The 24,299-nt window shown below is 39.2% G+C and overlaps 2 protein-coding genes and 1 pseudogene across 4 annotated transcripts in view; 1 reads left to right on the top strand and 2 right to left on the bottom strand.

Moving 5' to 3' along the window:
* The window catches only part of FIRRM (FIGNL1 interacting regulator of recombination and mitosis), a 50,722-nt gene extending 41,266 nt beyond the window's left edge, over positions 1–9,456 (top strand). The window contains exons 18-25 of the mRNA XM_069545609.1: positions 229–351; positions 1,449–1,544; positions 2,911–3,024; positions 4,615–4,719; positions 5,336–5,416; positions 6,252–6,371; positions 8,108–8,287; positions 8,758–9,456. Of these exons, the coding sequence (XP_069401710.1) occupies positions 229–351; positions 1,449–1,544; positions 2,911–3,024; positions 4,615–4,719; positions 5,336–5,416; positions 6,252–6,371; positions 8,108–8,287; positions 8,758–8,781 (843 nt within the window). The 3' untranslated portion in view covers positions 8,782–9,456. The remainder of the gene's footprint in view (positions 1–228; positions 352–1,448; positions 1,545–2,910; positions 3,025–4,614; positions 4,720–5,335; positions 5,417–6,251; positions 6,372–8,107; positions 8,288–8,757) is intronic.
* The window catches only part of SCYL3 (SCY1 like pseudokinase 3), a 43,510-nt gene continuing 27,639 nt past the window's right edge, over positions 8,429–24,299 (bottom strand). For all 3 annotated transcript variants that reach the window (XM_069545610.1, XM_069545612.1, XM_069545611.1), the window contains 4 exons: positions 13,461–13,632; positions 11,048–11,206; positions 9,571–10,244; positions 8,429–9,126 (listed from right to left, as the gene is read on the bottom strand). In XM_069545610.1, the coding sequence (XP_069401711.1) occupies positions 9,067–9,126; positions 9,571–10,244; positions 11,048–11,206; positions 13,461–13,632 (1,065 nt within the window). In that variant the 3' untranslated portion in view covers positions 8,429–9,066. The remainder of the gene's footprint in view (positions 9,127–9,570; positions 10,245–11,047; positions 11,207–13,460; positions 13,633–24,299) is intronic.
* LOC138416692 (5S ribosomal RNA) lies at positions 13,999–14,116 on the bottom strand (annotated as a pseudogene).

Consider the following 24,299-nt stretch of genomic DNA (forward strand, 5'->3'; position numbering starts at 1 on the left):
ATATTGGTTGGCCAAAAATTTGAGTGTTTCTATAACATCTTACATCTTATTTGGCCAACATAATACATGTATTAAGACATTGCTGAAAAGATGGCTTTGGGTCTTAGAGATACACTTCTAGTATTTTTATGAAGAGTTAGAGGTAACTCAAAACCTGCAGGTAATTGGGTTCCAGCTCCTTTAGACTGATGTCCACACTCAGGTCCTTTCCCTGTCTCTCGCCTTTAGAACACAGTGCTCTCTGCTCTGCTTGCTGTATGTAATTCTTCTGGTGAAGCTCTGGATATGGGGCAGCAAATGGCAATTAAGGAAGTTGGAAGTCAGCTTTCAATTCTTTTAAATGTTAAACTGGTAAGGAAAGCAACTGTAATAATTTTGCTGAAGAACAAATAAAATATTGAAAAAGAATGAAATTTCCATACAGAGTAAAATGTATGTAATTACTTTAGGTTCTTGGTAGCACTTGTGATTAGAACTTAAAAATGCCTACTTTTACTCTTTCAGCCAGTTCTATTTAAGTGTGATAGAATTATATTAATAAAACTAGAAACTAGTGAAGTGACAGTGACAGTCTAGCTACTATTTTCAAGACCAGTTGGACCCTCTTTTTTTAAAAATTTCTTCTCCTACTGTTTTTTCTTCTTTGTTTGCTATGGCCTGTTTCTGTGATTCTGGAGTTCTTTTATAAAATCTTTTGAGCAGTGTGAGAGTGGTCTGGCTTAATAGTAGAAGGGGCAAGTAAATGGATGTGGCTAACTTGTATTCCTCTTCTCCAGAAAAGCCAAAATCAGACTAGAAGTAGAATGATATATGTCCCACAGATCATTGTAACTTAAAAATCATATTTAGTTAAATATCTAACTATTGATAAGTTGAAATACTGGCCTCTGGGTGTCCCAGTCAGTGGAAGTTGAAGGCACCATTCACATTTGTGAAATAACAGAAATGGTTTTGCAGATGATATTTTATCATTAAAGTTTATGTATATGGTTAGATTTCACTGTTGTAGCATTTTAGCTTCAACAAGTTATTTCCCCTGATCCTCATTAAATCATTGAATAAATATTCACTGAGGATCTTTCCTGGTGATAAAGCTTATAATATAATAGAAGCAAGAGTTCTGGAGAGGAGAATTTTAAGACGACTAAGGAATAAGCAAGCTTTTTCTGAGACAGATAAAAATAATGAGATGCCCATCTGAATTAAATCTGGGTTTAGAACATGGCTATACTTTTTCCTAACTGTGTGTCTAGAGGAAATTATTTAACCTCTCTACCCCTTTTTCTTAGTAGTAAAGTGAGGGTAATACCTGCTTCGTAGAGTTATAAGGAATAAGTGAAGTAATATAAAGTGCTGAGCATATTTCCTGGAATATAATAAATGTGAATGTGGCTAGTCTTATGTGATGGAAAATTTTCACCAAAATTATTTTGTGCTTCTTATTTAAGGTAATAGGTCAACCTTATGTTCAGCAGACACTCAGCCTTTTACTTCCACTGCTGGGATTTTTCATTCAAGCTTTAGATCCTCAGCTGATAAGTCAGGTAAGAATAGTGGGCAAGCTATCTACTCTTGTATCTCTTTGATACTGAATAGTCAGACCTGTTTTGCTGTTGCTGGTAACTGCTTAGGAAATCCTGAGGTTAGGAGTCAGTTCACCTGGGAACCCTGCCTTCATAGCATTTTCAAAGGTATGCCAGAAGCTGTTGTTGAAGTTGTGTTAGTCACTCAGTCCTGTCCAATTCTTTGGGACCCCATGGACTGTAGGCCTCAGGTATGCCTTGCTTTAGGTGGTTCTAAGTGATGGAAAGAGGGAAAAGGGGAGAAGGCCTTCATCTTACCTGAAGTGATTTGAGGATTTGGAATGAGTTCATAATAGACAGACCTGATCCCCTAATTCAGTTGGTTTAAGCTTACTGTCACTTAAGAAAAAAACTATTCCGAGGTAAAGCTAGTCTTTCCTATTTAGGAAGTTACAGCATATTGCAGAGAGTGAGGCTAGCAACACCTTGTATTTAGTAGCTCTGGTTTTGGTTGTGTACATGAAGAACTTAGCATTGATGGATGGCAAAACCAATCCAATATTGTAAAGTAACTAGCCTCCAATTAAAATAAATAAATTTCAATTAAAAAAAAACAAAAAATGTTTACTAATTAGGTATATTTTTAGTTAGTATATATGTATTTACAGAGAATATAGTAAAATAATTGACTCAAATATGTTGATTCTGAAGATTCTAATCTTTTTTGAAAAATACTGATAGTTCTGATGTAATTGTACCTACCTTTAAAAAAAAATCCTAAATAACATTTTAAAATTTCAACATAAGTAAATTATTCATTGAGACATTGCTGCCATAGAGACTATCTCAGTGTCCTTTATACCAGGCAAACTATGGCCTCCTGACTAGGTTCTGCTCTTCTGTTTTCAGCATAGCTAAGGAAAATCTTTTACATTTTTAAAAGGTTTATTTATTTATATATATATATATATATATATATATATGCATGCAATAAAGAACAAGCCCAGAATATTTACCATCTGGCCCTTTACAGAAAGTTTGCCAATCCATGTTTAAAGAATGAACTTCTCCCTCTAGAAATTAAAATAAAAAATAATTTTTAAAGATTTAAAGGAAGAATGCTGGCGTAGTGTTTTTCAGAAACACATGAATTTTTAATTTTTTATTTCAATGGTTGGTAAGACTAATATTGTGGTAGTAACTGAATGAGTGATTTTATTGTTTTATTCAAATTCCACCTGTGAAGTATAGGCTTTGTAGTATCCTTGACTGTCCTGGGTTTGGTTTTGTTTCCCATCCTGCATATCCATCAAAATCTTAGTTGTGTCTCTACAAAGCACTTGTTTTATAACTGCTTGTAACTATTGTTTGGTCTTTGCACCTTCAGGTCATAACTTTGCAGACCTCACTGCTTAAATTAGAGCCTCCTGACCATGTTCGATTGGCATTTCTGGATTTTCTCTCTTCTCTGGGAAAACTTTTTATACCTCAAACTATCCAGGTAATACTCTCTTAATCCTGTTGTTCCCATGTTAACAAAATCTCTTCAGGCTTTAATTTCTGGAATTCTATGGATTGCTGACAAATGAAAATTGGAGAAAAACTATTTTGTGAAGAGAGGGTGACTGTCTTAGTAGAACTCGAGTCATTTACTTTTAGGAAAATATATGTTGACATACAAATAATTTATAGAACTGGCTACAGTAAGATTTATGATAGTTGGGTTCTAGCATACAAAGTTCCTAAGGAAGGAAAATATGTCTTCTAGGGAACAATGTATAGTGAGAGGGAACAATGTATTGGGTGATTTATCAGTTATTCTCTTGGTTTCTATATCCACTAAAGGGAGCCTATTTGCTTTTTTAGAAGATATTTTTGAAAATTTTGCGAAGTATATATAGTTGACAAATAACTATTTATTTATAAAACTGTAAAGGCCTGGTGATACACTTCTACTGAATCTTAAGACACACTTAACAGCAAAAAGAAGTCTTCCTCCTAAATTGAGTTTTTCCTTCCTTATTACTGTGGTTAAGACAATTCTAGACACTTGACATTTTCCCCCTACTTCTAGATCATACCATGAAGATTTCAGTGCTGAGAACTTTTTATGTAAGTGGGGCAAAAATATGATGAATGTTTTCTCAGTACATGTTAAATAATTAAAACCTTGAAACCAAAACTTGAACTGGTTAGTTTGTAAAGGGCTCTCTTGTTCAAAGGGAGACAATCCCATACTCTTGGTTTTCATCATGTAAAGTTGTGTTTCTTGAGGTAAGTGTAGACTTGACAGCTTCTTTTCAACTCTCTGGATAGAAGTATTCAAAGATACTTGCATCTGAGCTATCTTTTTAGCATAAAGTGAATGTAAATATATTCTGAAATTCTGCTTCATCAGTGCCATAGCCATGGACCCTGATGGGCCCAGAACCTACGGAACAAATGTTTAATAAAAGCAGAAATTACCTTACATATTCCCAGAGTGAAGTTAAGATCTAAAGAAATTCGGGGGAATTCATCAGCATGAGAGGCATTTAACCCATGTGATATTGATTCACTTATTCATTCAAGAAAAAGTTCTTGCTATATGTCAGGTGCTATTTTAATCCCTATTTTAATACTGGGGGTTCAGTATTGAGGAAATCAAACTAATAAATACCCTCAGCCTGTTGAGAAGCAACAGACTACTAAAGTGGGGATATAGGAAAAGGACTAAATTGGTGGTGAGTGCTATGGAGAGAAATAAAGCAAGAGAAGGGGAAGAAAGAATGTGTACGTGGGAGTAGAGTCTGAAATCAGACTTGGTCACTGGAGTCCTCACCGTAGTGATGTGGGCAACACCTGATGCTGAGGGAGCAAACCAGGCAGGTACCTGAGGAGGCATCTCCAGAACAGGGGAAATGGGAAGCGAACACCCCCCAGCTGGAAGCACATTTGATAGGAGAGCTAACACAAAGGCAGTGGGGCTAGAGCAAAGGAGGGACACAATTTAACACGTTTTATTGTGTTCCCTGGGACAGAATTATGGAAAACTGATAACGAATGTACTCTGCTGAGGTTCTCCTCTAATAAGGTTTGGTTTTCTTTGTAGGACAGAATTCTGCCCAGCCTGTCTTCTGTTTTTGCTTCACTGCTAGCTGACAGGAACTGGCTACTAGAACAACATTCCTTGGAGGCATTTACTCAGTTTGCTGAGGTAATTAATTAGAAGGCCAATCTGTCACAATGATGTCTAAAACATTTTCTGATATTGCAAAATATTCCAAAAACATGTATAGAGCTGCTTTTTGTATCTTAGCCATAAAATTTCTGGAGGAGATATTACTAGCCTTCTATTTTATAGGATCTAAAAATGAAGGCCAGAGAGGGGAAGTGATTTTCCTAAGGTCCTCAGTAGTAATGATCAGAACAAGCATTCAGACTAGGTGTCCTAATTCAGATGCTATTTGGGGTTGAATGATAATATATTTAATCTCCACCTTTCATAGCAGCTAAGTTGATGAACACAGACCTGTTAGCTCAGCTCTGTAGAGAAGGCGACCCTGCCCTGGGCTGCTTTTACTCTTAGCCGCCATTGTACAGTCCTGCCCTTCATCATAATGGGACCCAAAAATGTTGGGATGATTGGGCAGAAATCGTTACAGCTCACAACTTTATATTTGTGCACCCTCAAGTAACTATGAGCTTATTATGTTTTGAGCGATTTTTCTTTTAAAGTTGCATTTTTAATTAAAGTAGCTCTTAAAACTTGTGTACTTCTTTTTGCAGGTTATTAAAATGTACTGAAATAAGTTTTATCAATCTTTTAATAGGGAACAACTCATGAAGAGATAGTTCCACAATGTCTCAGTTCTGAAGAAACAAAGGAAAAAGTTGTATCCTTTTTGGAGAAGGTATTTTATTTGTATAGCATCCAAGTAGCAGAACATATTTTGTTATGTTACTTTTTGAAAAATTATTGCCAGGTTGAATATCCTGTTAGCTTATTAAACAGTTGGGACCTCACTGCAGGTCAGAAGTGAAACACTTGGGTCACTCTGGCTGTAGTCTGGGATACCGCAGCTTTGATCATCCAGGCCCAGAGAAAAAGAATGCGGATCCCTAACCAGTAACTCACCATCATTAGACTCACACGTGGAACTGTGGGCCCAAGAGGGTCATATTCACCACCATAATCCAATCAGGGCTTTTCCAAATAGTGGCTCCCACATTCTGTGTGGGCTTTGAAACTTACTTGGGGACAATGGTAGGATGTAAGTTAAAGCTTAACTGAAACACTAATAGAACAGTTAAACCACAAATTTAGAATACTAGGATAAAGTGAATTAGGGTTAAGTACTTAATTTTAAGAATATCTCATTGAAGTGGACTATGTCTCTTTTTTGTATATATGCATATATTACATATAAGCTGGATGTAAGTAAGTGTGTGTACATGGTTCTTTTAAAAATTTCTCACCCTATTCAGTAAAGGCTAGCAGATGATCTTTTTTTTTTCCTGTAGGGAAGACGTACACTCTAAAATGTTTTTATCCAAATCACACTGAGGATAATTTTTACAGATGAGTCCAACTTACTTCCAGAATTTGCCTAGTTCACAAGCTGAGCCTTGTAGTTAAACATTCGGCATTTAATACACACAGGTCTTTTCACTGAGTATCACACCATTTTGATAACAAGTTGAGAGTGCTAATGCTGGTATTTACTTGGTTCTTCATATCTCTGGCAGACAGGGTTTGTAGATGAAACTACAGCTGCAAGAGTGGAACGTATCAAACAGGAAAAAGGTACTTTCTGGGAGCCTTTTGCTAAAGTTATTCAAGAAGGAACAAAGATGCCATCTTTACAGGTATGGACTGCTCTTCACTGTGGATCAAGCTTTAATAAAAAATTTGCTTTATTACTTACAAAAGTAAAACAGGAACTAGTGTGGTTCTTTGCCTCATACAGAATAGACATGTGAAATTGTTTTATGGTAGCTGCTCTCTTAAAAATCACATTTCTTCTTTCTGGAAGGCTAACAACACAGAACAGAGGTTGGACTCCAAAAATAGTTTTAAACATCATACTGAATATACTTTTAATATAACTTTAAATTATTTGCAGTAACCTTTGGAAAAGTTATGTCTTTGTACCAATGATGCTACAAATGCAGTAGTTTTTGAACCACCGAAGAAAACTGATTCACATACCTTCTTAAATGTTTAGTTTGCTCCTTGGCCTCATTCATCACAGTCCAGAAATTACATCTATGGCAGAAATTACATCAAAAGGCAGAAATCTGACATTTCTAAGGATATTCAAAATTGTTTGAGCACTAATAGTATATTTGGAATGGCAATCCATAATGGTAAATGTGTTACAACTCTTAAAAACCTAATAATTGGTTTTCAAGACATATCACTTCATGGGAAATAGATGGGGAAACAGTGGAAACAGTGTCAGACTTTAATTTTGAGGGTTCCAAAATGATTGCAGATGGTGACTGCAGCCATGAAATTAAAAGACGCTTACTCCTTGGAAGGAAAGTTATGACTAACCTAGATAGCATATTAAAAATCAGAGACATTACTTTGCCAGCAAAGGTCTGTCTAGTCCAGGCTGTGGTTTTTTCCAGTGGTCATGTATGGATGTGAGAGTTGGACTGTGAAGAAAGCTGAGTACCGAAGAATTGATGGTTTTGAACTGTGGTGTTGGAGAAGACTCTTGAGAGTCCCTTGGACTGTAAGGAGATCCAACCAGTCCATTCTAAAGGAGCTCAGTCCTGGGTGTTCTTTGGAAGGACTGATGCTAAAGCTGAAACTCCAGTACTTTGGCCACCTCGTGCAAAGAGTTGACTCATTGGAAAAGACTCTGATGCTGGGTAGGGTTGGGGGCAGGAGGAGAAGGGGACAACAGAGGTTGAGATGGCTGGATGGCATCACTGACTCGATAGACGTGAGCTTTAGTGAACTCTGGGAGTTGGTGATAGACAGGGAGGCCTGGCGTGATGCGATTCATGGGGTCGCAAAGAGTCAGACACGACTGAGCAACTGAAGTGAACTGAAGACATGGTAACTTTTATACCTTAAATCTACAAAGTTAAATATTACAATAGTGTAAATAAGCCCTAAAGAATTTATATATTACGACCATCTTTAGGAAGACAATGATTTTAAAAACTGTATGGCTCTAACCCTTTGTCCTCCTTCTGGTGCAGTGAAAGCATCATTATAAACTTAGCATTAAAAAGAAAAGGGCATTTAAAAAAATTCATACTTGGGGCTTTTTTGTAAGGACAGATTATATGGCTAAAGAACACTCACCTGGAGTCACTGGACAAGGCAGCACCTCTTCATTTCCTCGGACCCTGAGCATCAGTTGTGGTAGCACCCTGAATCCCTGTCGCAAATCAACACTGCCTTCATGTCTCTCTCCAGATGAAGGTGGGGGTAGGGGTCTCCTGCCCCTGTGAGCCAAAGACTAGAATAAAATTTCCGTATAAAACTTTATAATTTTAGAATTTGTCCTTGTAAGCTTTAGTCCAAAAGGAAAGTTCTATTTGGAATGGGGATCATGGCATTACATGTTTTTCTCATTTGTCAGCCTTGTGTGAAAAGAGCCCGTCACGAGCTCCCCTCAGAAGATGAGTACAGGTCAACACTGCAAGCAGCAATAGCAGCCTTGGAGGCGATCGAGTTACTACTCCAGAAGTCTCCTCCTCCAGACTGGCTCCTGATGGAAATGGAGACACTTCAGGAAAGGATTGATAAGCTAAAACGTCAGGTACTTAGTGGACTAGACCATTTTGTCAACTAGGTAAATGAGTTGAATATGATTTTTTTGTTACCCTATAGTACATTTTGTAAATGAAAATATTGACATATCTGTACATGGTCTAACACGTAAAACTTTTCTGAATTTGAATCTAGTGAAAATAAGTCTTTATTTATGGACATTTAAAGAGCAGGATTGTGAGGGATATTTCTCATTAAGGACTTTGGTACAAGGTAACAAGTGGAACAGTCGGTAACTGCCCAGGTCTCCACAGGGCCACTCACTCAGATAGTACCTCTGTAAACAAATAAATAAGCTGCCTAAGGAAACCTTAGCAATTTAAAATCATTTATATACTTTATAGCTAAAAGTTTTTCAGTAAGTTGTATTCCATAATAGAGTTTACTCTTCTGACAAAGAAATGGCACAGAATTAAGCTAATCAGCTTGAATTTTTGTATTTATTTTCTTTACTTCCAGAATTGCTCTGGAAGAAAGCAGTAAGTTCCACCTTTCCACAGCCACTTGCTCTTCACAGAAACTGGCCTCCGTCAGACGCACAGGCTCTTCCTCTGAGAAGGGCTGTGAACCTCTGCACTGCCCAGGGCTCTCCGCCAGCAAGCCAGGTCTCTCACTTCCATTGGCAGACTGGATAAAGAGCTCCTGACATGAGAAAAACAGGATGCTGGGGCTTTCTCATCTGCAGTGCCTGCTCCTGAGGTATTAGTTTGATATTTTTTCTTTGTTTTAAAGAAATCCTTTTTCCTGAAAAGTGACTTGCAGCCACTGTCACCAGCTGTTATCGTCCCAGTTCAGATCACCATCTTCCCCCCAGCCTGCAGACTCTCCCTGCAACGAAAGAGAGCAAACAGGGGCAACCTGCTGAAACAAGTCACATTCAGATTTGAAAGGTTGGGAATTTAAAATGGGCCCAACACGTCTTTCGATGCCAGAATACATTTCTTCATACATAATTTACTATAACAGAAACGTGAAAAGTAGGGTCACTTTGGTTCCGCTATTACAAAATCACAGCATTAAAAAAAAACTTTCACAAGGACTATTTAACACTTAGCCCAAGCACTTCTATTAATACATTTTCCTGAAAAAAAGATGCCATTGACAGGAATTGATTTTGTTCATTTTCTGATCACGTTAATAAACCAGTTGTGGACATCAGTCTTCTCTCACTGGGAAAGAGTGTATTTTTTTTTCTTTATAAATGGGACAATATAACTGCTGCCTGTGAGAGGGAAATAATGTAAACTAGTAAGACAATTTAATGATCCTCACCTCAGTAATTTCTGCTGCAGCAAATTTTGAGGAAAAGTGCATCACTGATGAGACATTATCCTTGTTGGGAACCACTGTTTCTGTCCTCAGTTCAGGCAAAATAAGAATAGCAGCTGAAGGTTTAATTTCTGGGATCATATCAGCAAACCAGTCCAACTCTGGGTCTTTCACTGGCTTCTTTTTTACCTGAATGGTAAACTCCTCTCCTAAACCCAGTTCTGATGGAACTTTAAGGCGCCTTTCTTGTGACAACACTTTTGGTGGCTTGGTTTGGCCTGGGTCATCCCTGCTTTGTGCAAGACTGGTCTTTTGGGGTAGGCTCGATTTCGAAGGCAAAGCAGGAGTGGCCTTTTGCTCCCCTGAGGTAACAGGTCTTGTGGCCATCATTCCACCTTCCAGGTTTACTTCAGTATCTAAGCTGCCAGGCTCAAAGTCATCCCAAGGCTCCTCCTCTGCATTCAGGTTAGTGAGCGGGGACTGGGCCACTGCGTGGGGATCTGCAGGACAAACCTTTATGTTGACAGTTTTGTTCTCAGGCTCCTCAGGCTCACTCCAGTCAGGCCACTCCTCAGACTTTTTAGAACTTGATGGGAAATTTTCACTGTCTCCTGAGGTAATTTTTACTTCAGAGATGCCATTGATGGGAAATTTGATAGGCTGAGAAAATTGATCATCTGTGGGGGGATATATATGTACAAGAGTTATTCTCATAAAATGTTGGTTAAGAAATGTTGGTTAAGACATGCAATATATTTAGGAGAAAGTTAACACTGAAGAAATGTATAGACCCAATTCCTTGGAAATAACCCATGTGCACTGAACTGTGATATAGCCCAGCAGAACATAAACCAACAAAGACACAAGTTAAACAAATGTGATTTGATGGGCACATACCAAGCAACAATTAACTGGAGCACCTAATCCTTTACTAAATACTCAAACATACTATATAACAAATACAAAAAATGTTCTAGCCAGGCACTGATGCCCTCAAGACATTAATTATGTATACACCTTGAGGAAGTGTTGTAAGCTCAAGTAGGCTGCCTCACTTTAACATATCCTCATTTTAAATATATTTTCATTAGCATAGTCAAGTCATGAAGTCCTTTTTAGTATGGTCTGACTGTGTGCTTAATCCCACAAACTTATTTAACCACAGAACTCCTCTGAACTCCTCTTTCATGGTATACCTGATAACATCTTCCAGAATTATCATACTTTGATATAATTTGGGGAAATCCCCAAAGTGAAGTATCTGGTCCAAAAAAGAATGCAAGCAGTGTCTCCACCAGTTACGAAGAAAAGTATTTACCCTGTAGTCCAGGGAAAAAAGATGCACCCAAGCTGACTACATAACTGTAAAAAAAGAATTAAATCTCAATAGTCCCAAAGTGCCCTTTAGTTTCAGGATTTTAGTTACTCAGCAAAACATTCACCAAGCAGTGGAACAGCTGTATAAATTTAATAAATCTACCTGTCTGTAGAAAAGTACTGTAGTAATCTCGCGGTATGTGCTTCTTGCTATTGATGGGCATGTTGCCAGAAAAACATTTAGGGAATATGCCAGGGGAAGGGTTCTTCATGATTGGCAAGCTCTGACTGTGCCGGCTGCAGGTGACATGCACAGGAGAATCTGAAGATAAATAAAAACTCCAAAAAATGAAAGAGTAGTAAATTGCTTCTTTTCCCATCACATGTTAGGTGAGCAACAGTTAAGAGGAGGGGTATATTTAATACAGATAAAAAATAACCTGCTGGGAGAGGACATCTCCAAATATTTGGAGAATCATACCTACTACGGAAGTGTCCACATGGTGGTAAACAAAGGATTCAAGCATTAGGTAAGCATTTGGAATAGAGAAAACCTTTAGGATACCTAGTTATAAAAGTTAACAGCCTTCAGAAACATCTCAGTGGTGACTTAAAACTACTTGATTCTACTTTCCTTTTAAGAATAAAGAGTACAAGCACATGGATATGAATGTACTTAATGTCACAAAACTGTACACTTTAAAATGTTGAAGACAGTATATTTTATGTTATGGACATTCAACTCCCAACCGGAAAAAGAAAGTTCATACTTTTAAGAATGAGTACTGGTCAAAAGGATCCTAGCAAAATTTTTGACTACTTCGTCTGCCTTAGGAAAATGAGGGGGTGGCCTGGGCTGAGTCATCACAGGCCGCACCTCCCCTCCTCACCCCAGTCTGATCTTTGCAAGCCCACTACCCTCATTTGCATATTTCTACCACCATCCTCCATGCTGAAACCCTACTAATTTTTCTAACAAATTGTCCCCTTCTCTACATTGTCTTCCCTAACTCTTGTTCATGCAGACTTATTTCCCTCAGGTACATTTTTCATAAACCTTAGTATCAGCCTTCATTCTTAAGTGTGATCATGCAGGTAAACTATAAGAACAGAAGGAAAAAAAATCTAAGAATACCTCCTTTACACACGCCCCTCTCCCAGCAGCCCCTCTGCCCAATAGGACGAGGGCCTTTCTTTACCATAAATCTGGAATACAAGCTGCCACCAGGATCTCAGCCATCCTGGATGAAGAGTCTAACATGGCAAGTCAGTGGGAACTTAATCCACTGTTGATGCTTTTTCTGTTTCCTATTCAGATTACAGAGTGATCCAAATGGAGAGTGTGTAAAATATCTAGAACCAGAAAACCCCATCCAATAAATAAAGTTGTTGGGAGTGGGGACTTTTGTTAATTCAACATGTAAAGCTGTCCCTAGAGACTGACCCCTAAACCTTATCGCAAAACTATGCATATCCTCTCCTCTGGCCAGAAATTCGTCTAGTATGAAATCTAAACCCTTCATCGGCTCTTTGTGTGCTCTGCTAAAAGAAAAACTGGTAACAATAGACCTCACTTAGTTTGGTGTGATGTTTCATGGCTGAAGAGGCGGCGACAGTTTCTACATCACCCTCTTGAAGCTTCTCAGAGTCGCACTAACATTGACTCCGTAGCACCAAGGCAGCACTGACTCCTCAAAATTTGAGGAAGTCAGTGTTACTTTAAAAATTCTCTTGGCAGCAAAATTAAAGAAGTCTGGCAGTTCTTTTTTGCTAATAACTCTTTCCATGCTGTCTACTCACTATCACTGAGAACCGAATCAGAGATTCAGAGCTTCATAACATGGCCATCATCCTTCAGGGTTATACAAAGGAGCAAAAAAGCAATGGCACTATCAATACAAAATTATTTTTTTATAGCCTATAAAGACCAGAAATTACTGCTGCTTCCCAGGTAATTTCAATGGGAACATCAGAATTAAGGATTTTTTTCTCTTGATTTAAGTACGTAAAAATCAACAGCTTGTCACCTAACAGGCCATCAAAATCAAAAGAACTTAAAACACTAAGGTGTCACTAAGAGCTGCTACAGCTTTTTTGGAAACTGACACTATTAAGATGTAAATATTCTGTATATTCTTTGACTCAGTAAGAAATTTAGAAAGGAGTGCAACAGCCATCAACAGGGAGGGAGGTCACTGAATGAATTATAGTCAATGAAATATTAGGCAGCTATCAATAAAACATTATTAGGTAGTTATGTATTGACCTGGAGACAGGTCCCTGATAAGCTGTTACATGAAAAAAATCAAGTTGTGGAACTGCATAGTATTTTTTAAAAAAATCCTGTGCGTGTGTTAAAATACATTTGCATCTTTGTGGGCTTACAAAAAGGATGAAAGAATTTCCATTAAACCAATTTTATTGGTTACCTTAGATGCCCCAGAAGGAGGTGAAAAAGGGAAATGAACTTGTTCCTTTTAATTCTCTGTATCATTTGAATATAATCTATCTGTGTTACTTGTATAATGTTTAAAATCTAATAAGACAGTAACACTGGACCTTTTAATCACTCTTACCTTCTGGGGAAAGGTCCACAGTTTTAGTAAAGCTTGGGGCAGTGCGTTTGAAGATCTTGGTTCTCTCTCCTCCCACAACCACCTCTGGTCCAAGTAGCGAGACCAACACTGCTAGGCTGTGAAGAGTAATGGCCACGATGGAGTCGCTGGTATCACGCAGGCCCAGTAAAACCTAGGAGTAAATTGGGTAGCAAATGTACACAACCATATTGCCTGTCTCTTCTCCCTTTCCCCCAACCCCAGCGAGTAGTTGGGCTGCAATCAGACTGTGTGTGTTCAAGTGAACTTCATTTCTTAGATGTGTTCTAGGTCAGTGGCTCTCTATTTGTGGTCAAGGACCATGTTTTCCCTTCCCAATCCAGCACACCCTGATACTTTTTTGAAGACAATAAAAATGAAGTCAAATAAATGCATGAGAAATGTATTAGAAATAAGACTACTCTGTTAAGTTGCTATAAAAGTTTTTAGATTATGATGCCTGTCAGCTCTTGCCTCCAAGCCACCGCCACAGAGTCCTCCCAAGGGCTCAACCCTTTTAAGTCTACAGCACCAAGTATTCCCAGGTGGTCTTCCATTCAGGTACTAACTAGGCCCGACCCTGCTTAGCATCTGAGCTCAGATGAGATGGATGCATTCAGAGTGGTAAGGCTGTAGGCAGTTCCCCAAATTGTTGACGAATCTGAATACTCCATCCAAAAGACAGAGTTGCTGAATGGATTAAAAAAAAAAAAGACTCATCTGTATGACACCACAAGAGGCTTCTCATATAAGGACATACATAGATCGAAAGTGAAGGAACAGAAAAAGATGTTCCATGCAAATGAAAACCAAAAGAAATCTAGGGAAGCTATACTTAAATTAGTCAAGAAAAACTTTAAAACAAAGAGTAATAAAAGAAGGCATGACATAATGATACATAAATCCAACATTTATAACATTTATACATACTTTATGGCTTCCCTGGTGGCTCAGAGGTTAAAGCGTCTGCCTGGAATGCTGGAGACCTGAGTTTGATCCCTGGGTCGGGAAGATCCCCTGGAGAAGGAAACGGCAACCCACTCCAGTATTCTTGCCTGGAGAATCCCATGGAGGGAGGAGCCTGGTAGGCTAGAGTCCATGGGGTCACAAAGAGTCAGACATGACTGAACGACTTCACATGCACCAAACATAGGAGCAGCTAAATTAAAGCAAACACTGGTAGTCAGTCGTGTCTGACTGTAGCCCGCCAAGCTCCTCTGTCGATGGGATTCTCCAGTCAAGAATACTGGAGTGGGTTGCCATTTCCTTCTCCAGGGGATCTTCCCGACCCAGGGATCAAACTCAGGTCTCCAGCATTCCAGGCAGATTCCTTACTGTCTGAGCTACATGGAAGTCCCTAAAACAAATATTAACAGGCCCTAAAGAGAGAAATAGAGCAATACATTAATAGCAGGGGACTTTAATATCCCATTTACATCAATGGATAGATCATCCAGACAGAAAGTAGTAAGAAAATGTTGGCCTTAAATGACACATTAGATGGATTTAGATATACAAAGAACATTTCATCCCAAAGGAACAGAACACACATTCTACTCTAGGGCACACAGAACAGTCTCCAAGATGGTTCATAGGTCACGTGACAAAACAAATTTGATAAATCTAAGAAGCCTGAAATCAATAAAGTATCTTTTGTGACCCTAAGAGTATGAAATTAGAAATCAATTAGAAGAAGAAAACTGGAAAATTCAAAAATGGGGAGATTAAATAGTATGCTACTGAACAACCAATGAGTCAAAGGAGAAATCAAAAATATCTTGAGACAAGTGAAAATGGAAATAAAACATACCATCGATGCATGCATTGATGGGATGCAGCAAAAGCAGTTCTAAGAGGAATGTTCATACTAATAAAGAAATACCTGAAGAAATAAAAATTCCATGCAAGTAATTCTACATCTCAAGAAGCTAGAAAAAGAAACCTCAGAGTCAGTAGAAGGAAGAAAATAACAGCAGAAATAAATGCAGTAAAGAAAACAGAAATTCAATGAAACTAAGAGCTGGTTCCAGTAGTCATGTATGGATGTGAGAGTTGGACTGTGAAGAAAGCTGAGCGCCGAAGAATTGATGCTTTTGAACTGTGGTGTTGCAGAAGACTCTTGAGAGTCCCTTGGACTGTAAGGAGACCCAGACAGTCCATCCTAAAGTACATCAGTCATGGGTGTTCATTGGAAGGACTGATGTTGAAGCTGAAACTCCAATACTTTGGCCACCTGATGTGAAAAGCTGACTCATTTGCAAAATCCTTGATACTGGGAAAGATTGAAGGCAGGAGGAGAAGGGGACAACAGAGGATGAGATGGTTGGATGGCATCACCAACTCAATGGACATGGGTTTGGGTGGACTCTGGGAGTTGGTGATGGTCAGGGAGGCCTGGCATGCTGCAGTTCATGGGGTGACAAAGAGTTGGACACAACTGAGCTACTGAAGAGCTGATTTATTCAAAAGATAAAATTGACAAATCTTCAGCAAGACTCACTGAAAGAGGACTCAAAATCGTAAGTGAAAGGAGACGTTACAACTGGTACCACACAAAGGGTCATAAGAGATTACTATGAACAACCATGGTGGAGTCCCTAAGTCGTGTCCAGTTCTTTTGAAACCCCATGAACTGTAACCCACCAGGCTCTACTGGCCATGGGATTTCCCAGGCAAGAATACTGAAGTGGGTTGCCATTTCCTTCTCCAGGGGATCTTCCAAATCTAGGGATCAAACCCACGTCTTGTACATTGTCAGGCAGATTACCTACCACTGAGCCGGCCACCTGGGAAGCCCCACTATGAACAATTAATGTACCAATAAATTTGACAAACTAGAAATGGATAAAGTCCTAGAAACATACAACCTATTAAGACTGAGTCATAAAAAAGTAGAAAATCTGGACAGTCAAGTCAGGAGACTGAATCAGTAACCAAAAACCTACCAACAAACAGAAGTCTAGGACAGACAGCTGCTCTGGTGAATTCTACCAAACATCTGAAGAATGAATACCAACTCCTAAAATTCTTCCAAAAAAACAGAAGAGAAGGGAAACTTCTTCTTCTTTAAAACTCCTTTTAAAAGGTTGACATCACCCTGACACAAAACCAGAGAAGGACACCACAAAAAAAATTACAGGCCAAAATCCCTTCAAGAAAATTAAAGAAACCAAGGGAACATTTCATGCAAAGATGGGCACAATAAAGGACTGAAAGTTATGGACCTAACAGAAGCTGAAGATATTAAGAAGAGGTGACAAGAATACATAGAAGAACCATACAAAATAGATCTTCGTGACCCAAATAACCACGATGGTGTGATCACTCACCTAGAGCCAGACATCCTGGAATGCGAAGTCAAGTAGGCCTTAGGAAGCATAACTATGAACAAAACTAGTGGAGGTGATGGAATTCCAGTTGAGCTATTTCAAATCCTAAAAGATGAAGCTGTGAAAGTGCTGCACTCAATATGCCAGAAAATTTGGGAAACTCAGCAGTGGCCACAGGACTGGTCAGTTTTCATGCCAATCCCAAAGAAAGGCAATGCCAAAGAATGCTCAAACTACTGCACAATTGCACTCATCTCACACACTAGCAAAGTAATGCTCAAAATCCTGCAAGCCAGGCTTTGACAGTACGTGAACCGTGAACTTCCAGATGTTTGAGCTGGATTTAGAAAAGGCAGAAGAACCAGAGATCAAATTGCCAACATCTGTTGAATGATAGAAAAAGCAAGAGTTCCAGAAAAACATCTATTTCTGCTTTATTGACCACACCAAAGCCTTTGACTATATGGATCCCAACAAACTGTGGAAAATTCTTCAAGAATTGGGAATACCAAACCACCTGACCTGCCTCTTGAGAAATCTGTATACAGGTCAGGAAGCAACAGTTAGAACTGCACATGGAACAACAGACTGGTTCCAAATCGGGAAAGGACTACAGTCAAGGTTGTGTATTGTCACCCTGCTTATTTAACTTACATACAGAGTACTTCATGTGAAATGCCTGGCTGGATGAAGCACAAGATGGAATCAAGATTGCTGGGAGAAATATCAATAACCTCAAATATGCAGATGATACCACCCTTATGGCAGAAGTGAAGAACTAAAAAGTCTTGATGAAAATGAAAGAGGAGAGTGAAAAAGTTGGTTTAAAACTCAACATTCAGAAAACGAATTTCATGGCATCCAGTCCCATCACTTCATGGCAAATAGATGGGCAAACAACGGAAACAGTGACAGACTTTATTTTTTAGGGCTCCAGAATCACTGCAGATGGTGACTACAGCCATGAAATTAAAAGGTGCTTGCTCCTTGGAAGAAAAGCTATGACCAACCTAGACAGCATATTCAAAAGCAGAGATATTACTTTACCAACAAAGGTCTGTCTAGGCAAAGCTATGGTTTTTCCAGTGGTCATGTATGGATGTGAGAGTTGGACTGTAAAGAAAGCTGAGCACCAAAGAATTGATGGTTTTGAACTGTGGTGTTGGAGAAGACTCTTGAGAGTCCCTTGGACTGCAAGGAGATCCAACCAGTCCATAAGAGAAATCAATCCTGAATATTCATTGGAAGTACTGATGCTAGGAAAGATTGAAGGTGGGAGAAGGGGAAGACAGAGGATGAGATAGATAGCTGGATGGCATCACCAACTTGATGGACATGAGTTTGAGCAAGCTCTGGGAGTTGGTGATCGGAAGGGAAGCCTGGCGTGCCACAATCCATGGGGTCACAAAGAGTCGGACGTGACTGAGCGACTGAACTGCACTGAATTCCTGATGAATGTAAGATGCCAAAATCCTCAACAAAATTAGAAAACAAATTCAACAATATATTAAAAGGATCATATACCATGATCAAGTGGAATTTTTTCTAGTGATGCCAGGATGGTGGAACATCCACAAATCAATGTAATATACTACATTAACAAAACAAAGGGTAAAAATCATATGATCATCTCAATGAACAAAGAAAAAGTATCTGACAAAATTCAACATCTATTTATGATAAAAACTCGCAACAAACTGGATACAGAAGAAACATACCTCAATATAATAAAGGCCATATACAACAAGCCTACACTTAACATTACATCGAAAAGCTGAAAGCCTTCCCTCTGAGATGAGGAACAAGCCAAGGATGCCCACTGTTGCCAACACAGTGTTGGAAACCCTAGCCATAGCAATTAAGCAAGGAAGGGGGAGGGAGGGCAAAGACATTTAAATCAGAAAATAAGAAGTACTGTAAAACTATACACAATATACAGAAATTTGTAGCATTTCTATACACTAATAATGGATTGTCAGAAAAAGAAAAAATAACCCCATTTGTAATTGCATCAAAGAATACACAGAAATAAATTTACCCAAGGAAGTGAAAGACCTCTACACTGAAAACTACAGGACACTGCTGAAAGAAACAGAAGAAGACATAAATAAATGGAAAGATATTCTGTGTCATGGATTGGAAGAATTAATATTGTTAATAAACTGCCCATAATTCCCTAAGCAATCTACAGACCCAATGCAATCCCTATCAAAATTCCAATGACATTATTCACAGAACTAGAATCAGTTCAGTTCAGTCGCTCAGTCGTGTCCGACTCTTTGTGACCCCATGAGTCACAGCATGCCAGGCCTCCCTGTCCATCACCAACTCCCGGAGTTCAGACTCACGTCCATCGAATCAGTGATGCCATCCAGCCATCTCATCCTCTGTCATCCCCTTCCCCTCCTGCCCCAATCCCTCCCAGCATCAGAGTCTTTTCCAATGAGTCAACTCTTCGCATGAGGTGGCCAAAGTACTGGAGTTTCAGCTTTAGCATCATTCCTTCCAAAGAAATCCCAGGGTTGATCTCCTTCAGAATGGACTGGTTGGATCTCCTTGCAGTCCAAGGGACTCTCAAGAGTCTTCTCCAACACCACAGTTCAAAAGCATCAGTTCTTCGGCGCTCAGCCTTCTTCACAGTCCAACTCTCACATCCATACATGACTACTGGAAAAACCATAGCCTTGACTAGACGGACCTTAGTCGGCAAAGTAATGTCTCTGCTTTTTAATATGCTGTCTAGGTTGGTCATAGCTTTTTTTCCAAGGAACAAGCATCTTTTAATTTCATGGCTGCAGTCACCATCTGCAGTGATTTTGGAGCCCCCCAAAATAAAGTCTGACACTGTTTCCACTGTTTCCCCATCTATGTCCCATAAACAATCCTAAAATTTGTATGAAACCACAAAAGACTCTGAATGGCCAAAGCAACCTTCAGAAAGAAGAACAAAGCTGGAAGCCTCACACTCCTTGATTTCAAACCATATTACAAAGCTACAGTAAAATAGTATAGTATTGGCATAAAACACACATAGGTCAATGGAACAAAATAGCCAGGCAATAAACCTATACATATATGGTCAATTAATTTATGACAGAAATAGCCAAGAATACACAATGCAGAAAGGACAGTCTATTCAATAAAGTGCTGAGAAAATTGGACAACTGTCTTATAACACATTAACCTAAAACGGATTAAGGATGTAAACATAAGACCTGAAATGACAGAACTTCTAGAAAAAAACACAGGCAGTAAGCTTTTTGACAACAGCCTTGGTGATGAATTTTTGGATCTGACACCAAAAGCAAAGGTTACAAAATCCAAAACAGAAATGGGATTACATCAAACTAAATAGCTTCTGCAAGGCAAAGAAAACCATCAGAAAGTAAAAAGGTAATCTACTGAATGGGAGAAACTATGTGCAAATAATATATCTAATAAGGGGCTAACGTTCAAAATATACAAAAAACTCATACAGCTCAAAGGGAAAGACAATTTGACTAAAAACTAAGTTGAAGATATTAAGAGATGTCTTCCCAAAGATGACATAAAGATGGTCATGAGGTACACGAAAAGATGCTCAAGATCACTAAACATCAGGGAAATACAAATCAAAACCACAAGGAGATAGCACTGCATACCTGTTAGAATGGCTATTATCAAGAAGACAAGAATCAAGGGATGGTGAGGATGTGGAGCAAAGGGAACCCTTGTGTGCTGCTGGTGGGAATGTTCATAATGGGTACAGCCACTATGGAAAACAGTATAGATGTTCATCAAGAAATTAACAATGCTATGACCATACCATCCAGTGACTCTACTCCTGGGTGTTTATTTGAGGAAAAACCTTACTAACTCAAAAAGGCATATGCACTCCCATATTCACTGCAAGATTATTTACATCAAAGTATCTATTGATGAACGGATAAAGAAAATGCAGTATGCACACAGGAAGATTATTCAGCCATACAAAAAGCATAAAATCTTGCCATTTGCAACAACATGGACGGACCTGGAGGGCATTATGCTCTGCTAAGGGAAATAAATCAGACACAGAAAGACAAACGCTCACTTACATGTGTGTGTGTGGTAGGGGAGGTGGGGTAGAGGACAAGCAAAAAAAAACAACACATACAGAGAACAGATTAGTGGCTGCCAGGCGGAAGTGAGGAGGTAGAGAGGAAATAAAATGGGTCAAGAGGCATATACTACATTATAAAATAAAAAGGTCATGCAGATATAATGTACAGCATAGTGACTATAGGTTATAATACTGTATTGCATATTTCAAAGTCACAAAGAATATTTTTTGAAGTTTCATCATGAGAAATTTCATAACTATGGTGACACATGGTAACTAAGCTTATTGTAATCATCTGCAATATATACACGTATCAAATCATTCTCCTGTGTACCTGAAACTACATGTCCATAATATATCTCAATTAAAAAAAAAGATTTTAAATGTTAATTTTCCATATCTGTACTCAGCTCAATGTAGCAGGACCATAACAGTTCATGGACAGGCAATGTTCTGCAGAGCACACTTGAAACACTCATCTAGGTCACTAAGAGCTGTGTCCTTCACCTTGTAGCTTAACACACAAGAACAGGACTGTGAAGGCTTTTTGATATCTGATGCATATAACACCTGTCCCTAACTGAGCCAATTATGATCTCTTTTCCAGTAATAAAAACTGGAATTTAGAGAAACTGGTTATCTCTGGTTTGCTTAAAGGCAGGACAGTAAACTCGGAAACTATGGGGCAACTACGCTTCAGTTCAGTTCAGTTCAGTCGTCAGTCGTGTCCGACTCTTTGCGACCCTGTGAATCGCAGCACGCCAGGCCTCCCTGTCCATCACCATCTCCCGGAGTTCACTCAGACTCACGTCCATCAAGTCCGTGATGCCATCCAGCCATCTCATCCTCTGTCGTCCCCTTCTCCTCCTGCCCCCAATCCCTCCCAGCATCAGAGTCTTTTCCAATGAGTCAACTCTTCGCATGAGGTGGCCAAAGTACTGGAGTTTCAGCTTTAGCATCATTCCTTCCAAAGAAATCCCAGGGTTGATCTCCTTCAGAATGGACTGGTTGGATCTCCTTGCAGTCCAAGGGACTCTCAAGAGTCTTTTCCAACACCACAGTTCAAAAGCATCAATTCTTCAGTGCTCAGCCTTCTTCATAGTCCAACTCTCACATCCATACATGACCACAGGAAAAACCATAGCCTTGACTAGACGGACCTTAGTCGGCAAAGTAATGTCTCTGCTTTTCAATATGCTATCTAGGTTGGTCATAACTTTTCTTCCAAGGAGTAAGCGTCTTTTAATTTCATGGCTGCAGTCACCATCTGCAGTGATTTTGGAGCCCCCCAAAAATAAAGTCTGACACTGTTTCTACTGTTTCCTCATCTATTTCCCATGAAGTGATGGGACCGGATGCCATGATCTTCGTTTTCTGAATGTTGAGCTTTAAGCCAACTTTTTCACTCTCCTCTTTCACTTCCATCAAGAGGCTTTTTAGCTCCTCTTCACTTTCTGCCATAAGGGTGGTGTCATCTGCATATCTGAGGTTCTTGGTATTTCTCCTGGCAGTCTTGATTCCAGCTTGTGTTTCTTCCAGTCCAGCGTTTCTCATGATGTACTCTGCATAGAAGTTAAATAAGCAGGGTGACAATATACAGCCTTGACGTACTCCTTTTCCTATTTGGAACCAGTCTGTTGTTCCATGTCCAGTTCTAACTGTTGCTTCCTGACCTGCATACAGATTTCTCAAGCGGCAGGTTAGGTGGTCTGGTATTCCCATCTCTTGAAGGATTTTCCACAGTTTATTGTGATCCACACAGTCAAGTCAATAAAGCAGAAATAGATGTTTTTCTGGAACTCTCTTGCTTTTTCCATGATCCAGCAGATGTTGGCAATTTGATCTCTGGTTCCTCTGCCTTTTCTAAAACCAGCTTGAACATCAGGGAGTTCACAGTTCACGTATTGCTGAAGCCTGGCTTGGAGAATTTTGAGCATTACTTTACTAGCATGTGAGATGAGTGCAACTGTGCAGTAGTTTGAGCATTCTTTGGCATTGCCTTTCTTTGGGATTGGAATAAAAACTGCCCTTTTCCAGTCCTGTGGCCACTGCTGAGTTTTCCAAACTTGCTGGCATATTGAGTGCAGCACTTTCACAGCATCATCTTTCAGGATTTGAAACAGCTCAACTGGAATTTGATCACCTCCACTAGCTTTGTTCGTAGTGATGCTTTCTAAGGCCCACTTGACTTCACATTCCAAGATGTCTGGCTCTAGATTAGTGATCACATCATCATGATTATCTGGGTCCTGAAGATCTTTTTTGTACAGTTCTTCCATGTATTCTTGCCACCTCTACTATGGTCAACTACGCTTGGCCATGTGTATACCAAATAACAAAAGCTGGTCTTCAAAAGTCAAATGTGAATCGATGTAAAGAGAAAGGAAAGGAATGAAGACGATATGGCTGAGTCCCAGTTGCTCTTGATTTCCCTCTTAGGTAGACTGACATCCTTTGATTAAAGTCTCTCTTTTGGGCTTTAGCCCATTTAAGTGGGTTTCAGTTACTTGCAACCAGAAGAACCTTGATTAAGACATTCACACGGAGCTATCAGGAGAGGTTTTGCTCTGAATTGGCAAACGTGTTTAGAAGAAAGACAGAGGCAAAGCGTCTGCACCAGTCAGACACAAGGCCAGGATGACTGGACTGCCTGGTGGAGGGGGCATCACGGGTTCAGGAATCCTGGGTTCTGGTTCAATCTTTGCTGGGAATTCGCAATATGACTTAGCCAATTAATAGTTTCATTTTTCTGGTCCAGTTTCCTCATTTACCTAAGATAAAGGTTTCCAACAGGACTCAATAAAGAAGTATCAGTTCCAGTGCTAATAAACCAGGCACTGTCTCAAAACACAGCCGTACAAGTAAACTAAATCATGGTTAGAATTCTGTCAGCTAATTATGGTAATCATAAGAAACCACCCAAGCCAAAAACCCAACAGTCATCCTCAAAACTCTCCCATCTAGTGGAAAACAGAGTCCTCCCCCTTCTACCCTTAACCACTGCCACCATGTTCCCCCAGTCCTTGCCATCTCTTAGCAGGACTATTCTATACTGTCCTCACTGAACCTCCTTGCTATAGTCCATCTTCTACACTGCCACCCAAGTGAACATTAGAAATCAGCTAAGTTATTCCTCTGCACGGGAAGTAACTCCACTGAGAGTTTTCATTGCTTTTCATGTGCTGAATATCTACTTGTTAATAGGTTGTTGCAGAAGTAATCACTGGTTTGCACTGTTGAACTTTTCCATTTGATACTGGAATATATTCTTAAATGTGGTTATGTCACACATCATTTTGATGCACATTTATTGCTTTATGTTTTTTACTAATTATTATTACTTGTTGTTTATATGTATTTTAGACTATGGAAATGATGTTAGACCCAAAAGCAAATTTGAGTGATTTTCTT

The sequence above is a fragment of the Ovis canadensis genome, chromosome 12 (assembly GCF_042477335.2).
Source record: "Ovis canadensis isolate MfBH-ARS-UI-01 breed Bighorn chromosome 12, ARS-UI_OviCan_v2, whole genome shotgun sequence".
Taxonomy (NCBI): domain Eukaryota; kingdom Metazoa; phylum Chordata; class Mammalia; order Artiodactyla; family Bovidae; genus Ovis; species Ovis canadensis.